The 17,721-nt window shown below is 32.6% G+C and overlaps 1 protein-coding gene across 1 annotated transcript in view; it reads left to right on the plus strand.

Moving 5' to 3' along the window:
- Nucleotides 1–17,721, plus strand: part of LOC143226980 (CCR4-NOT transcription complex subunit 3-like) — a 70,381-nt gene that overhangs the window by 21,409 nt on the left and 31,251 nt on the right. The window contains exons 4-8 of the mRNA XM_076458529.1: nt 1,718–1,807; nt 6,053–6,181; nt 7,427–7,522; nt 11,874–12,105; nt 17,035–17,138. Of these exons, the coding sequence (XP_076314644.1) occupies nt 1,718–1,807; nt 6,053–6,181; nt 7,427–7,522; nt 11,874–12,105; nt 17,035–17,138 (651 nt within the window). The remainder of the gene's footprint in view (nt 1–1,717; nt 1,808–6,052; nt 6,182–7,426; nt 7,523–11,873; nt 12,106–17,034; nt 17,139–17,721) is intronic.

The raw sequence follows: 17,721 nt of genomic DNA on the forward strand, positions 1-17,721 counted from the left end.
TGTCCATTTCTGACTACTGTTTTTGCCATTATAAGTTGTAAATAATTGAGAGAGTAAAAAGCTCACATTAAGCTAAAGAATTACCTTACTCATGAGCCTTGCATGTGTGTTGTGAAACATTTTTATTATATTATTATTGTTATTGTTAGTTTTTTAGCCTGATTTAACCTTAATTTACCTAAAGAGATCTTTATGTTTAGTTAAGTTTGTAATGATAAATAAATAATAAACATGAAAAACAAAAGAGTAGTTGCCTGTTGTTTTTTTCTGTCTACTGTTAATGATACATTAACTTACATTTTTTTTTATAGTAATACACTAAGTAATGTGTATTTAATCAAATAATGTCCCAACAAATAACATGTAAATAAACAACAGACAATTTCCCCTATCTGTTACAAGTTTTCTGGCCTTCTAACCATACAAAAAGAACCATTACAAATTTATTCAAGCTTGGTGTTTTCTACTGTGGAACCAAAGCTTTTATTAACAATTCTCCATTCAGAAAAACAACGTAATATAATATCATTTGATTGATGAAAACCTTGGCTTTCTATTTCTAAAACATAATATATATTAAATACAAAAGAGAACTGGTGATAAATCCTGAGAGAAAGGATATGATAGGTGAGTGTGGCAGGAGGGGTCTGATTTTCTATTTAATGGCTTTATAAGAAAATAGAACTGAAGGGTATGAAAATTATGGTCTGTCTGAGAGATGTTGATTTTATAGTAAGAATATTATGTCACCTTTCATACTTATTTGAGGGGTGGTGAATGAATTATGCTTAAAGCATATGTATCACACTTGGGGAAATTCTGGGTTTTAAGAAAACAATGATTCTTTTAAACATCTACATTCAGTAGAACAAGATTTTATCTAGATAAATTTGGTTGAACTTTCTCTGTAACTTTATCTGAAAGAAATGGTTCAATAATCTAGGCTTATATGGTTTTAAGGGTATTATTTGGTCCTAAGCAGAGATCAATAAAACATATGCAGCCAAATTGTTATTTTTGTTGCAATAGTACTTTCTTAAATACAGAATTAATAAACTAATACAAAATAATTCTAATTACAGTCATCAAAATATGCTGCAAGTCCACTTGGCCTAACAGTATGATGTCTGAAAAACATGTAGGTTCAAGAAGTCTTAATATAAAATGATTTAAACCCTGTAATCCTTGGGCTTTCAAAAAATGGACTTTTCCTCTTCAGGAGCAAACTGTTTTTTTGCTAAAGATGGATTGATCCAGTTTTTAAAAGCTTTTGGATTATGGGGTTTTTATTGTTTTATGTTAATAAAGAGAGAAGTTAACAATGTAACTTGGGTGTGGGTTTTGCCTTAGTTTAGTTAGGGCTAAACTTTCCTATACTTAATACTATGAATAAATTAACTCAATTAAGTAAAATGTTATTTTATGACCTTTTTAAAACTTTTAATAAGCTTTTGACTTTTGTGTATATCCACTGAAATAAAGTGCATATACGTTTAGGTAGTAAAGTGTGTAGCTATATTCAGAATGGACAAAACTGTGTATTATTATTGTAATAGATATCAGAGTGCATACAAATTTTTATATTAGCATTTATTTACCTAAATCTGAACTCGCTGTTTTCAGCCATAATTGTAATTAATGAATCCTATGTGTATGTGATACTTAGGTTTTCAGATGTAGTCTGATGTTTTGTTAATCACTGTATTTCCTGTTGCAGAGGTTACGAGATCAGATTAAGACGTGGGTCGCATCGAGTGAAATTAAGGATAAGAGAGACTTACTTGAAGCACGGAAGTTAATAGAAAGAGTGAGACAGCTTTGTACTTTTAACTTAAAGAAGTTAAAACTGTATTATAATATTCATTGTCATAGTCACTCATTGCAAAAACTAAAATTCAGTAATGAAATATTATTTTATATCATGTGTTATCAAAAACGTGTTCAACATGTTACTGTACTTAAAAATACTCATTATTGATATATATTACAAAAACTTGCTAATTATTACAGCATATGTCAGACGTAAACAAATAAATGTTGGGCTTCTAAAAACAAAACCAGTGGATTTTTTTATTTTTATGTGCATGTATATTTTGCTTTATACTTTAAAAGATTTGATACAATGGGTCTTTAGGATTGCAGGTTTGACTCTGAGAATTTTAAAAGTTCTGGATATTGATTTCATAAGCAGTTTTTTTTTTAACCTCCATTTTATTGGATTTTTGAAACATGAAACCTGCCACCAAATAGGATTACATGTACTGAATATGGTTAATGAATTGTGAATAATTGCACTTAACATTATCAAAAAAAAATATACATTATAAGACAATGGGCCATCCTTAGTTGTTTATCAGACCGAGTTTTGTATAGTGTACGATCACTCAAGTAGATTTGTGACAAAACTATCATTTGAGAATACTAACATTGGAATTGTCATCACAAGTAATAATATATATTTGACTTGAAAACCCTTTTATGTAAAATGTATATGAATGAAATAAAACATCCCATTTTCAAATCATTGTGTGAAGAATAGTAATCATAATTTTATCTGCAAAATGCATGTTGAGGTACAACTATCTAATTCTACATTAGATACCTTTGTCATACAAGAGCACACTGTGGCTGACGTAAGTGAATCTTTAATTAACAGTCATAGCATTCTTAACACAACATTACTGATTAAACATAGAAAAGAGATAATTTAACAGTTCAATTAGAAAATACATCCAGGCAATCAGCTGTAAAAATGTTTTAAGACAATATGATTATACATTATAACTATAAATTTTAAGCCATAAACAAAACACATTAACATGAAACAAAATATGCTGCATATTTTTAAAAAGGATTCTAGGGTACAAGCTACAACATGGGATTATAAAATGTATCCTAGGTTTATATAATTCTGAAATATATTTGTTACTGACACCATTCATTCAACAGAATTAGAAATTGAAAATACTTTAATAATACAGATACACATTATTTAGATTTAGAAGTTAAAGTAATTGATAAAAAGATATCACTATAAATATTTTGATAAAATATTTTGATTTTCCAATTTATGGCTTACCGTCCTTACATAGTAATGTGTCACACCCATCTATTATAAACATTATAACTTCACAGTTAATCAGTTATTGTTTACCCTCCTTACATAGTAATGTGTCACACCCATCTATTATAAACATTATAACTTCACAGTTAATCAGTTATTGTTTACCCTCCTTACATAGTAATGTACCATACCCATCTATCATAAACATTATAACTTCACAGTTATTCAGATATTGTTTACCCTCCTTACATAGTAATGTACTGTACCAATTTATCATAAACATTATAATTTCACAATTATTCAGATATTGTTTACCCTCCTTACATTGTAATGTGTCATACCCATCTATCATAAACATAACAGTTATTCTGAAATTGTAAAATTTGTAATAAATTACAATATTTTATTAATAGTGTTGATACACTAACATGAAAATTAATAGCTAATGGATTTAATAAAAAAATTTAGATAAAATTATTGAATTATTATGTTATAAATACAAAAATGTATTAAACAAATACAAAAAGTAAAATCAGAGAAATGTGATTAAAAGTTACTAAAAATTTGAAGTTAAAAGTAAGGTCATCTAAGAACTTGACATTACTTTATGAGGATGTACACTTTAAGCCACATATAAGAGCACAGTAAACTATCACTTTATTAATGTTGTGTTAATTAGTGTCTCTACATACTGGGGGTAGGAATACTAACTTCAAGTTTTATATTACTTACCTTTTTTATTTTTCATCTTTTTATGTTTATGTTTTTCTAACTTGGGAGAGCAGTCACCTTCCTACAGCTGTCTGCAGGCAGTAAAGAGTGATATATATGGGATGTTGTAGGTTTGAACACCCACATCTTGCTCTCCTAATTTCTTATGTGTGACACATGAATTGGAGGTTGAGACTGACAGATGGTTTGTCCCCACCACATTGTGGTTCCTGTTTCCACAGGCACCACTAAAACCTAGAATACATTTTATAATACCACGTTGTAGCTTGTACCCTAGAATTCTTTTTTAAAATATGCAGCATATTTTGTTTCATGTTAATGTGTTTCCTTTATGGCTTAAACTTTTATGGTTATAATATAATTGATCAGAGGTTGGGATTTGCTGTTTTTAACACAGTCCTTCTTCATAATTTTATTTATTCATTCAGCTTCATTTGGATGTAATTATTTAATTACGTATATGTATTTTATATAGATTGTCCAGTCACGCGTAGTTAACATTACATAAGTTGCAGTGACTCTGCATGTGCACTGCACTCGTGTTACGTATACTATAATATGAAACTTATCTTTAGTCTTTTCTGTTTTGGATTGTTGTAGTAGACTAGTGTTGTGTAATATACAGTCACATATCAATTATTACATATGTATATAGATTATTACTATTTTGAAATAAATTATTAAACTTTTTTTTAAAATAGAGAATAATAAATCAAGAAATAAAGGAAACAACTATCTCTTTTGATGACCTTTGAACTCAGTTGCTACTAGATATAAGTTGTTAACCTTTTTAAAATTTTTGCACATGGAGGATATCAGACAAAAAATTTTTTAGGTTTTATGTATACATTTGAATAATGTAAAATTTATAAATAATTATACTGATACCACAGAATATAAAATAAAAACCTCATATCCTTTCTATTTTCTGAAATATTAATATATTTACTAACAATACTACATATTTTTGCACTTTGCAACTTTTGTTAATTTAATTATTTTTCTTACAACCTGGAAAATCACATATAATGTTACAGTAGAGAAAGTTGTCAATGTCACACCAATGTAGTTTTTATTTCCTATTATTATATCTTCTTGATTTATTTTTAAATTGCCTTTATTATAAATACCCGTGTGTCAGAGCTAGCAGTAACAAAGAGACTGTTGACTTATCAGTACGAGCTGTTAGAATACTGCTATAGTCATTAAGAAGGATTATTTTCACAATTAGAAATCAATTTTTTTCTTATTAAACTGTCCTTATTTTTAGACATAAGACTTTGAATTTTAGTTTGAATATCTTTGACCCACTCTTTAGATATTTCATTGTAACCTTCCTCTGAAACCATTTGCCTTTTCCTAATTTAAGTTTTATTCTTTATAATTGTAGAAACCTTTGGACATCTACTATATGTGGTTGTAAATTGATAACTGCTAAGCATGATAAAATGATATAAAATAAACACCAGTTTATTTCTTTCTTGAAGACTAACTTTTGACCTACTGTTGTAGTTTCTCTTTTTGTACTTGTCTTTTATAGGCTTTGTATAGAGAGGGGGTTAAGGTGATGTTGTAACTAAAATTGCTTGTGACCATACGTTTTGTGTAAGTACCATAAGTAAAACATTTCTTATGCCCAGTAAATGCTTTTTTTTGTCATAACTACTAAGATACATGCTTGATTACCCCATATATACCAGTGACACACAGTCTCCCCTCATGCCTTTACCCAACCTTAAAAAAAAAGCTTCATGCTTTATGATACTTGAAGAGTGCTCCGTTTTTGTCAGTGACCCTGCTGTGTTAATGTCATCTACACTTTACTGTGCATACCCATTTAAAGAGTGGTGGCAGTAGAGTACCTGCTTAACACCAAACCATGTGAATGTGTAGTTCGTTACTGTGCATACCCATTTAAAAAGTGGTGGCAGTAGAGTACCTGCTTAACACCAAACCATGTGAATGTGTAGTTCGTTACTGTGCATACCCATTTAAAAAGTGGTGGCAGTAGAGTACCTGCTTAACACCAAACCATGTGAATGAGTAGTTCCGCCTGATCCACCTCAATTTTGTATTGGCTGTGTTTGCATATTCAAATTTGTTTCAAGGTAATGCATTCATTCCTATCTATGTGTTTAAGCTATTTCCTGGTGTTAACAATCATATCCATGATGTTTCATTCAACCATTGTATATTTACCTATAATAAAAATAACACCATGTGTATTAACCAAACCATTTTTCCTTTGTTTTTCAGCAAATGGAGAGGTTTAAAGTAGTAGAAAGGGAAACCAAAACCAAAGCGTATTCCAAAGAAGGGTTAGGGGGAGCACAGAAAGTTGATCCTGCACAGAAAGAAAAAGATGAGACAACTAATTGGCTGTCTGTAAGTAAGACTTAAATAGAAACGAATGTAAATGTGTAATTATGGGGCTAAATATTTATACTAAAATACTAATATTCTTTGTAAACCAAACTCAAACCTGTTCTTTTTACTTATTATAACCACCACACTGACAATTATTATTTTTATATAAACAGATATTTAATGTATACAGTTAAGTTGAAAACAATTTGATTGTAGCTGTTTATTTTTAATAATAAAATAGTATTATTACAGATTCTTAAACTAAAATATGTGAAAAAGAACTAAGTATTACTGAACAGTGATTTGTTAGTTAGTAAATATGAGAGTTTAGAATGAAGTTCATTGTGTTGTTTTTAATAGATTGAAATGCTCCTCTTGGTAAGAATTGTTTAAGCCAGTTAGAACTACTTGTGTACATGAAACTTTTGTGGGGGGCTGTTGTAATTCCTCATGTCAATAATAAGATGGGTAGAACTGCTTGTATTGGTAACAGTCCTTATTGTTCAAGATGGGTAGAACTGCTTGTATTAGTAACAGTCCTTATTGTTCAAGATGGGTAGAACACCTTGTATTAGTAACAGTCCTTATTGTTCAAGATGGGTAGAACACCTTGTATTAGTAACAGTCCTTATTGTTCAAGATGGGTAGAACACCTTGTATTAGTAACAGTCCTTATTGTTCAAGATGGGTAGAACACCTTGTATTAGTAACAGCCCTTATTGTTCAAGATGGGTAGAACTGCTTGTATTGGTAACAGTCCTTATTGTTCAAGATGGGTAGAACACCTTGTATTAGTAACAGTCCTTATTGTTCAAGATGGGTAGAACACCTTGTGTTAGTAACAGTCCTTATTGTTCAAGATGGGTAGAACTGCTTGTATTAGTAACAGTCCTTATTGTTCAAGATGGGTAGAACACCTTGTATTAGTAACAGTCCTTATTGTTCAAGATGGGTAGAACTGCTTGTATTGGTAACAGTCCTTATTGTTCAAGATGGGTAGAACACCTTGTATTAGTAACAGTCCTTATTGTTCAAGATGGGTAGAACTGCTTGTATTAGTAACAGTCCTTATTGTTCAAGATGGGTAGAACTGCTTGTATTAGTAACAGTCCTTATTGTTCAAGATGGGTAGAACTGCTTGTATTAGTAACAGTCCTTATTGTTCAAGATGGGTAGAACTGCTTGTAACATCTGTTGAACCATAAAAAACAGATTTATATTAATAGTAATAAAGAACACTTAGAGATGTATTTGTTTCCTTAGACTTCAATAGAGTCTCTAAACATACAAGTTGACCAGTTTGAGAGTGAGTGTGAGTCCCTAATGATTGGTTTCAAAAAGAAGAAAAGTGATAAAGAGGTGAGGTATAATTTTAACACTAGTATATCTTATAGGTGAGGTATAACTTTAACACTAGTATATCTTATAGGTGAGGTATAACTTTAACACTAGTATATCTGATAGGTGAGGTATAACTTTAGCACTAGTATATCTTATAGGTGAGGTATAACTTTAACACTAGTTTATCTTATAGGTGAGGTATAACTTTAACACTAGTTTATCTGATAGGTGAGGTATAACTTTAACACTAGTATATCTTATAGGTGAGGTATAACTTTAACACTAGTATATCTTATAGGTGAGGTATAACTTTAACACTAGTATATCTTATAGGTGAGGTATAACTTTAACACTAGTATATCTGATAGGTGAGGTATAAATTTAACACTAGTTTATCTGATAGGTGAGGTATAATTTTAACACTAGTATATCTTATAGGTGAGGTATAATTTTAACACTAGTATATCTTATAGGTGAGGTATAACTTTAACACTAGTATATCTTATAGGTGAGGTATAACTTTAACACTAGTATATCTGATTGGTGAGGTATAACTTTAACACTAGTATATCTGATAGGTGAGGTATAAATTTAACACTAGTTTATCTGATAGGTGAGGTATAACTTTAACACTAGTATATCTTATAGGTGAGGCATAACTTTAACACTAGTATATCTGATAGGTGAGGTATAATTTTAACACTAGTATATCTTATAGGTGAGGTATAATTTTAACACTAGTATATCTTATAGGTGAGGTATAACTTTAACACTAGTATATCTTATAGGTGAGGTATAACTTTAACACTAGTATATCTTATAGGTGAGGTATAACTTTAACACTAGTATATCTGATTGGTGAGGTATAACTTTAACACTAGTATATCTGATAGGTGAGGTATAACTTTAACACTAGTTTATCTGATAGGTGAGGTATAACTTTAACACTAGTATATCTTATAGGTGAGGTATAACTTTAACACTAGTATATCTTATAGGTGAGGTATAACTTTAACACTAGTATATCTTATAGGTGAGGTATAACTTTAACACTAGTATATCTGATAGGTGAGGTATAAATTTAACACTAGTTTATCTGATAGGTGAGGTATAATTTTAACACTAGTATATCTTATAGGTGAGGTATAATTTTAACACTAGTATATCTTATAGGTGAGGTATAACTTTAACACTAGTATATCTTATAGGTGAGGTATAACTTTAACACTAGTATATCTGATTGGTGAGGTATAACTTTAACACTAGTATATCTGATAGGTGAGGTATAAATTTAACACTAGTTTATCTGATAGGTGAGGTATAACTTTAACACTAGTATATCTTATAGGTGAGGCATAACTTTAACACTAGTATATCTGATAGGTGAGGTATAATTTTAACACTAGTATATCTTATAGGTGAGGTATAATTTTAACACTAGTATATCTTATAGGTGAGGTATAACTTTAACACTAGTATATCTTATAGGTGAGGTATAACTTTAACACTAGTATATCTTATAGGTGAGGTATAACTTTAACACTAGTATATCTGATTGGTGAGGTATAACTTTAACACTAGTATATCTGATAGGTGAGGTATAAATTTAACACTAGTTTATCTGATAGGTGAGGTATAACTTTAACACTAGTATATCTTATAGGTGAGGTATAACTTTAACACTAGTATATCTTATAGGTGAGGTATAACTTTAACACTAGTATATCTTATAGGTGAGGTATAAGTTTAACACTAGAATATCTGATAGGTGATGTATAACTTTAACACTAGAATATCTGATAGGTGAGGTATAACTTTAACACTAGTATATCTGATAGGTGAGGTATAACTTTAACACTAGTATATCTTATAGGTGAGGTATAACTTTAACACTAGTATATCTTATAGGTGAGGTATAACTTTAACACTAGTATATCTTATAGGTGAGGTATAACTTTAACACTAGTTTATCTTATAGGTGAGGTATAACTTTAACACTAGTATATCTTATAGGTGAGGTATAACTTTAACACTAGTATATCTTATAGGTGAGGTATAACTTTAACACTAATATATGTTATAGGTGAGGTATAACTTTAACACTAGTTTATCTTATAGGTGAGGTATAACTTTAACACTAGTTTATCTTATAGGTGAGGTATAACTTTAACACTAGTATATCTTATAGGTGAGGTATAACTTTAACACTAGTTTATCTTATAGGTGAGGTATAACTTTAACACTAGTATATCTTATAGGTGAGGTATAACTTTAACACTAGTTTATCTTATAGGTGAGGTATAACTTTAACACTAGTTTATCTTATCCTTTCTCTTTGATCACTGTATTGATGTAATTTTCAGGTTTGATATGTGAATAGTTCTATATTTTATAATTTGTACATTTGTTGTATGACTATTTTTATTTAATCAGTATGAGTAAGAGAACATTCAACTCTCTCTCATTATAGTTTTCTAACCAGATGAAAAATGTATATCTTAGGTTTAACAGGCTTCACTTATTACATACTTAACTTTATTATTACACTACCAGTAATGCTTTTGAAAATAAATTTGGGATATCTTGGGGAATTAATTTTTTGTTATTAGATATAGGAAAAAATTTATTTGTAAAATTGTGGAGACAATATTTACTGCTCTGAGCACAAAATTATCAATTTAAGATTAAAACACTCCTTTACCTAAAAAATATCATATTTCATTTATTTAATCTCTTAATCCTCGTAAACAAATATGAAATGTTCATTTTCACTAAAACTTTAAATTTTATCTATTACTTTCTCTTCCCTAACTCATAAGCATTTGATCATTTGGACAGAAGTTGTAACCACCATAAAAACTATCAAATAAAATGAGTAGTGTTGTTCTATCATCTTTAATATTGTTGATAATGTGTCTGTCTTCTAAACAGCTCAGCATGGCTAGGTGTTAAAGGCACTTGACTCATAATCTGAGGGTCGCTGTTTCAAATCCCCATAACTCCAAGTATGCTTACCCTTTCAGCCATAGGGGAGTTATAATGTGATGGTCAGTCCCACTATTCATTGATAAAAGAGTAGCCCAAGAGTTGGTGGTGGTGACTAGGTGCCTTCCCACTAGATTGGCATTGCTAAATTAGGGACGGGTAGTGCAGATAACTCTTGAGTAGCTTTGTGCGAAATTCAAAACAGACCAAACTGTCTTCTAACCTTTTCACATCTGTTTTCTATGCTTATGCCACTGTTATTGGCTCAAGTAAAAACATGACAAACATAAAGCAGTGAATCACTCCGCCTGTCATTAGATTTTTTATATGACCACATCAACAACAAACAAGTATGTTATATTTTTAAAAACGGCTGGTATTGTAGAGAAAGCACTAATAGAGGAGCAAACAACGTTTGGTCATTGTGAACCTGAGGATAACCAAAGAAGGTCAAACGTTGTTTGCTCCTCCTATTAGTGCTTTCTACCCATACCAGCCATTTTAAAATATATAATTTTCTACAAGTGGGTTTTCTCGTCATTACAAAACAACTATGTGTTGCCACAATAAATGAAGGTTTTGGCAGAGTTTATTATAAACCTGGCTCTTAGAACACACCACTAGAGGATTTAATAGCTTGTTTACAGTGTTTGCAAGAAGAATTATCTAAAGTAATAAAAGTGAAAGAAAACATTCAGGATATGGCTCTATACAAGTCTGGGCTTATGGGGGTATTTGAATGGTATCTTCTAAGAGTGGTCAGAATTTAGAAGTATAGATGTTACAAAGTGTGTAAGTGTAGATATTACTATTTATCTATAGGAGCTTAAGTTTGAGTTCTTTTTCTTAAGATATAGATGAATAAATAATGTGTGGAAAAACATTACAAACAGAGAGTAGAATTTACTACACATGATTCTTGCCTCCAAATGTTATTCAAAACTTTCCTTGTAGTTTTAAGGCTCTATAAGCATGGTTTCAGTGTAGAAAGTATCCTTAAGTACTTACTGTATATTTTTGTACTCATTTTTTGTAAAAATAATGTACTCTTGATCTCAATGATTTATTGGTTGTATTGAACTCGGTGCATTATTAAAATGCTGAGAGATTAAAGGCTTAAATTGAAACAATTTGATTAATGTTATGAGGATTTTCTTTTTTTCTACAACATGTTCCTTAAACTGTCATTTGTCATCTTACTATATTTACATGTTGAACTACATGGACCGATAATAACATTTTTTAACTTTTCTATAAGTAATTTACTTATTAAGGTTGGTTTTTATTGGTCAATTAACTGAATACAATTAGTAACATACTTGTGACAAATTTATATGTAAGTAATAGTCAAAAGTAAGCCACAAGAGCAGTTTTTCAGAAACAGGACAGGTTAGAAGAGCTAAGAGACCACGTGGAGAAACATCGATACCACATCAAGCAGTTGGAAACATTGATGCGAATGCTAGACAACAGCACTATTGATGTGGATCAGGTAAAGAAGATAAAGGATGACATAGAGTACTACATTGAATCTTCTCAAGAGCCAGACTTTGAAGAAAACGAGTTCATCTATTCTGATCTGAACCTAGAGGGTATTCAGGAATATCTAGCCAAAAGTAAGAATCTGTTGTAGTAAGTGTGTACTCTGCACCCCAGGTTGATGTGTTCTGTTCTGATCTGAACCTAGAGGGTATTCAGGAATATCTAGCCAAAAGTAAGAATCTGTTGTAGTAAGTGTGTACTCTGCACCCCAGGTTGATGTGTTCTATTCTGATCTGAACCTAGAGGGTATTCAGGAATATCTAGCCAAAAGTAAGAATCTGTTGTAGTAAGTGTGTACTCTGCACCCCAGGTTGATGTGTTCTATTCTGATCTGAACCTAGAGGGTATTCAGGAATATCTAGCCAAAAGTAAGAATCTGTTGTAGTAAGTGTGTACTCTGCACCCCAGGTTGATGTGTTCTGTTCTGATCTGAACCTAGAGGGTATTCAGGAATATCTAGCCAAAAGTAAGAATCTGTTGTAGTAAGTGTGTACTCTGCACCCCAGGTTGATGTGTTCTGTTCTGATCTGAACCTAGAGGGTATTCAGGAATATCTAGCCAAAAGTAAGAATCTGTTGTAGTAAGTGTGTACTCTGCACCCCAGGTTGATGTGTTCTGTTCTGATCTGAACCTAGAGGGTATTCAGGAATATCTAGCCAAAAGTAAGAATCTGTTGTAGTAAGTGTGTACTCTGCACCCCAGGTTGATGTGTTCTGTTCTGATCTGAACCTAGAGGGTATTCAGGAATATCTAGCCAAAAGTAAGAATCTGTTGTAGTAAGTGTGTACTCTGCACCCCAGGTTGATGTGTTCTGTTCTGATCTGAACCTAGAGGGTATTCAGGAATATCTAGCCAAAAGTAAGAATCTGTTGTAGTAAGTGTGTACTCTGCACCCCAGGTTGATGTGTTCTATTCTGATCTGAACCTAGAGGGTATTCAGGAATATCTAGCCAAAAGTAAGAATCTGTTGTAGTAAGTGTGTACTCTGCACCCCAGGTTGATGTGTTCTATTCTGATCTGAACCTAGAGGGTATTCAGGAATATCTAGCCAAAAGTAAGAATCTGTTGTAGTAAGTGTGTACTCTGCACCCCAGGTTGATGTGTTCTATTCTGATCTGAACCTAGAGGGTATTCAGGAATATCTAGCCAAAAGTAAGAATCTGTTGTAGTAAGTGTGTACTCTGCACCCCAGGTTGATGTGTTCTATTCTGATCTGAACCTAGAGGGTATTCAGGAATATCTAGCCAAAAGTAAGAATCTGTTGTAGTAAGTGTGTACTCTGCACCCCAGGTTGATGTGTTCTATTCTGATCTGAACCTAGAGGGTATTCAGGAATATCTAGCCAAAAGTAAGAATCTGTTGTAGTAAGTGTGTACTCTGCACCCCAGGTTGATGTGTTCTATTCTGATCTGAACCTAGAGGGTATTCAGGAATATCTAGCCAAAAGTAAGAATCTGTTGTAGTAAGTGTGTACTCTGCACCCCAGGTTGATGTGTTCTATTCTGATCTGAACCTAGAGGGTATTCAGGAATATCTAGCCAAAAGTAAGAATCTGTTGGTAAGTGTGTACTCTGCACCCCAGGTTGATGTGTTCTATTCTGATCTGAACCTAGAGGGTATTCAGGAATATCTAGCCAAAAGTAAGAATCTGTTGTAGTAAGTGTGTACTCTGCACCCCAGGTTGATGTGTTCTATTCTGATCTGAACCTAGAGGGTATTCAGGAATATCTAGCCAAAAGTAAGAATCTGTTGTAGTAAGTGTGTACTCTGCACCCCAGGTTGATGTGTTCTATTCTGATCTGAACCTAGAGGGTATTCAGGAATATCTAGCCAAAAGTAAGAATCTGTTGTAGTAAGTGTGTACTCTGCACCCCAGGTTGATGTGTTCTATTCTGATCTGAACCTAGAGGGTATTCAGGAATATCTAGCCAAAAGTAAGAATCTGTTGTAGTAAGTGTGTACTCTGCACCCCAGGTTGATGTGTTCTATTCTGATCTGAACCTAGAGGGTATTCAGGAATATCTAGCCAAAAGTAAGAATCTGTTGTAGTAAGTGTGTACTCTGCACCCCAGGTTGATGTGTTCTATTCTGATCTGAACCTAGAGGGTATTCAGGAATATCTAGCCAAAAGTAAGAATCTGTTGTAGTAAGTGTGTACTCTGCACCCCAGGTTGATGTGTTCTATTCTGATCTGAACCTAGAGGGTATTCAGGAATATCTAGCCAAAAGTAAGAATCTGTTGTAGTAAGTGTGTACTCTGCACCCCAGGTTGATGTGTTCTGTTCTGATCTGAACCTAGAGGGTATTCAGGAATATCTAGCCAAAAGTAAGAATCTGTTGTAGTAAGTGTGTACTCTGCACCCCAGGTTGATGTGTTCTATTCTGATCTGAACCTAGAGGGTATTCAGGAATATCTAGCCAAAAGTAAGAATCTGTTGTAGTAAGTGTGTACTCTGCACCCCAGGTTGATGTGTTCTATTCTGATCTGAACCTAGAGGGTATTCAGGAATATCTAGCCAAAAGTAAGAATCTGTTGTAGTAAGTGTGTACTCTGCACCCCAGGTTGATGTGTTCTGTTCTGATCTGAACCTAGAGGGTATTCAGGAATATCTAGCCAAAAGTAAGAATCTGTTGTAGTAAGTGTGTACTCTGCACCCCAGGTTGATGTGTTCTATTCTGATCTGAACCTAGAGGGTATTCAGGAATATCTAGCCAAAAGTAAGAATCTGTTGTAGTAAGTGTGTACTCTGCACCCCAGGTTGATGTGTTCTATTCTGATCTGAACCTAGAGGGTATTCAGGAATATCTAGCCAAAAGTAAGAATCTGTTGTAGTAAGTGTGTACTCTGCACCCCAGGTTGATGTGTTCTATTCTGATCTGAACCTAGAGGGTATTCAGGAATATCTAGCCAAAAGTAAGAATCTGTTGTAGTAAGTGTGTACTCTGCACCCCAGGTTGATGTGTTCTATTCTGATCTGAACCTAGAGGGTATTCAGGAATATCTAGCCAAAAGTAAGAATCTGTTGTAGTAAGTGTGTACTCTGCACCCCAGGTTGATGTGTTCTGTTCTGATCTGAACCTAGAGGGTATTCAGGAATATCTAGCCAAAAGTAAGAATCTGTTGTAGTAAGTGTGTACTCTGCACCCCAGGTTGATGTGTTCTATTCTGATCTGAACCTAGAGGGTATTCAGGAATATGTGTTCTATTCTGATCTGAACCTAGAGGGTATTCAGGAATATCTAGCCAAAAGTAAGAATCTGTTGTAGTAAGTGTGTACTCTGCACCCCAGGTTGATGTGTTCTATTCTGATCTGAACCTAGAGGGTATTCAGGAATATCTAGCCAAAAGTAAGAATCTGTTGTAGTAAGTGTGTACTCTGCACCCCAGGTTGATGTGTTCTATTCTGATCTGAACCTAGAGGGTATTCAGGAATATCTAGCCAAAAGTAAGAATCTGTTGTAGTAAGTGTGTACTCTGCACCCCAGGTTGATGTGTTCTATTCTGATCTGAACCTAGAGGGTATTCAGGAATATCTAGCCAAAAGTAAGAATCTGTTGTAGTAAGTGTGTACTCTGCACCCCAGGTTGATGTGTTCTATTCTGATCTGAACCTAGAGGGTATTCAGGAATATCTAGCCAAAAGTAAGAATCTGTTGTAGTAAGTGTGTACTCTGCACCCCAGGTTGATGTGTTCTATTCTGATCTGAACCTAGAGGGTATTCAGGAATATCTAGCCAAAAGTAAGAATCTGTTGTAGTAAGTGTGTACTCTGCACCCCAGGTTGATGTGTTCTATTCTGATCTGAACCTAGAGGGTATTCAGGAATATCTAGCCAAAAGTAAGAATCTGTTGTAGTAAGTGTGTACTCTGCACCCCAGGTTGATGTGTTCTGTTCTGATCTGAACCTAGAGGGTATTCAGGAATATCTAGCCAAAAGTAAGAATCTGTTGTAGTAAGTGTGTACTCTGCACCCCAGGTTGATGTGCAAGGAAAGTTATGTACTCTGCACCCCAGGTTGATGTGCAAGGAAAGTTAATTTGTGCATCAGCAAATTGCTGCTTGTGCATTATTTAGAAATATTTAAACTTTTTATGGAACTCTTACCTAAAGTGAAAACATCGTAAATTATAAATACATAGAGAATGTTTGAGATCATTAATGTAATTCTAATACGAACAGTAATTTTACACTTATTTTCAATAGACATATTATTAATTATCTCCATTAAATAAAACTAGAAGGAATCCTCAATAGCTGTGGCACTTAATTCTTTTTGTAAATAGTAGAGTAAATTAATCTATGAGACCTTTACTTTCTTTTAAATTAGCTTGGTTTTTGTGTACCAGCAGTACCAAGCATGAGACACAGGTATACCTGTTTTGATTTTATTACTCATCAGGATCTGTACCCTCAAATTGAACTTCTGTTATATGTGATTAGAGTAAATTAATCTATAATACCTTGGGCATGGTCAATTACGTCAGTCAAGGGTTTGACGTCTTGAGTCTAAATCTCCAATTTGATCTTAAATCAGTTAAAAGATGACTGAGTTACAAGTTAAAAGTATGTACTTACAAAACAAAACATGGAGTCATTTCTGAGCTGCTGCACCATGACTAGTATAAAGTAAAGAAATTTAATTTTTTTTATTCATGAATGACATATAATTACAAAAATGAATTTATTAAATTTGATTCTATAATATTTACAGTAAAAAACGTGTAAACAGATACATAATGTGTATTGGTGATTACTTTGTTTCACCAAAAATCATAGAAATGTATAAAAAATTGGGAAAGAATTGAGCCAATTGTGTGTTTCATAAATGTGCAAATTTCTTAGTCTCAGGAATACTCTAAGATGGATAATAAAACGTTTGTAAAAAAAGAAATTAATAATCAAATTTAGGGATCTTATATTTATTTACAGAGAAATTGTTGTTGGACGTCTTTGATTGAAAAACAATTTTAGGATATGTCTATCTCCTGTTTCTTTTTAACTAGGAGATGATGAAAATTCTACAGCCCTTTCTACCACACCCACATCAACAAATTCTGGATCCCCTGTGCCTAGTCCAGGTTTAACAAACCATTCCAAGGCCAGTGAGGTGAGGACAGTTATACATATTTCCTTCTGTTCAATAATCTTAAAATTTATACATTTTATTAAGATTTGTGTATCATTGTTTCTTTTCTTTAGTTACTGTGTGTCCAAGATTTCAGTCTGCAGTGATTTCAAAATGTAATATTTTAGCTCAAATTCAACAATAGTGAAAAACGTTCAAGGGCCTTTATAGTGACTTTATTATCTAATCTACTGCATAATTAATTAAGGAAAACTTTCCACACTTCACACTGAATCATTTTTGCTACTGGATTCTTTTATTGCACCATGCAGGTGTATTGTGTCAAGTTTCATTTCAAGGATGTACGAATTGGAAATTATTTTTCCCTTCTCAATTTATATTTTTTGAAAGTTGAATATAAAACTTACTTATCGAAATTTTATTTCTAGTTAGGTAAGTGAGAAATTTAAATCATATGCAATCACTGTACTAGAAAATGTAAAGCATATATGGAATACTGCAGGAGGTAATGCAAGTTTCCTTTGTATGAGGTGGTCAGTACAGCATTCTCTGCTCAAGTATATTTGTTTTACATTTGACAGACTATTTATGCAAAGAAAAATTC

Source organism: Tachypleus tridentatus, chromosome 9, assembly GCF_004210375.1.
Source record: "Tachypleus tridentatus isolate NWPU-2018 chromosome 9, ASM421037v1, whole genome shotgun sequence".
Taxonomy (NCBI): Eukaryota; Metazoa; Arthropoda; class Merostomata; order Xiphosura; family Limulidae; genus Tachypleus; species Tachypleus tridentatus.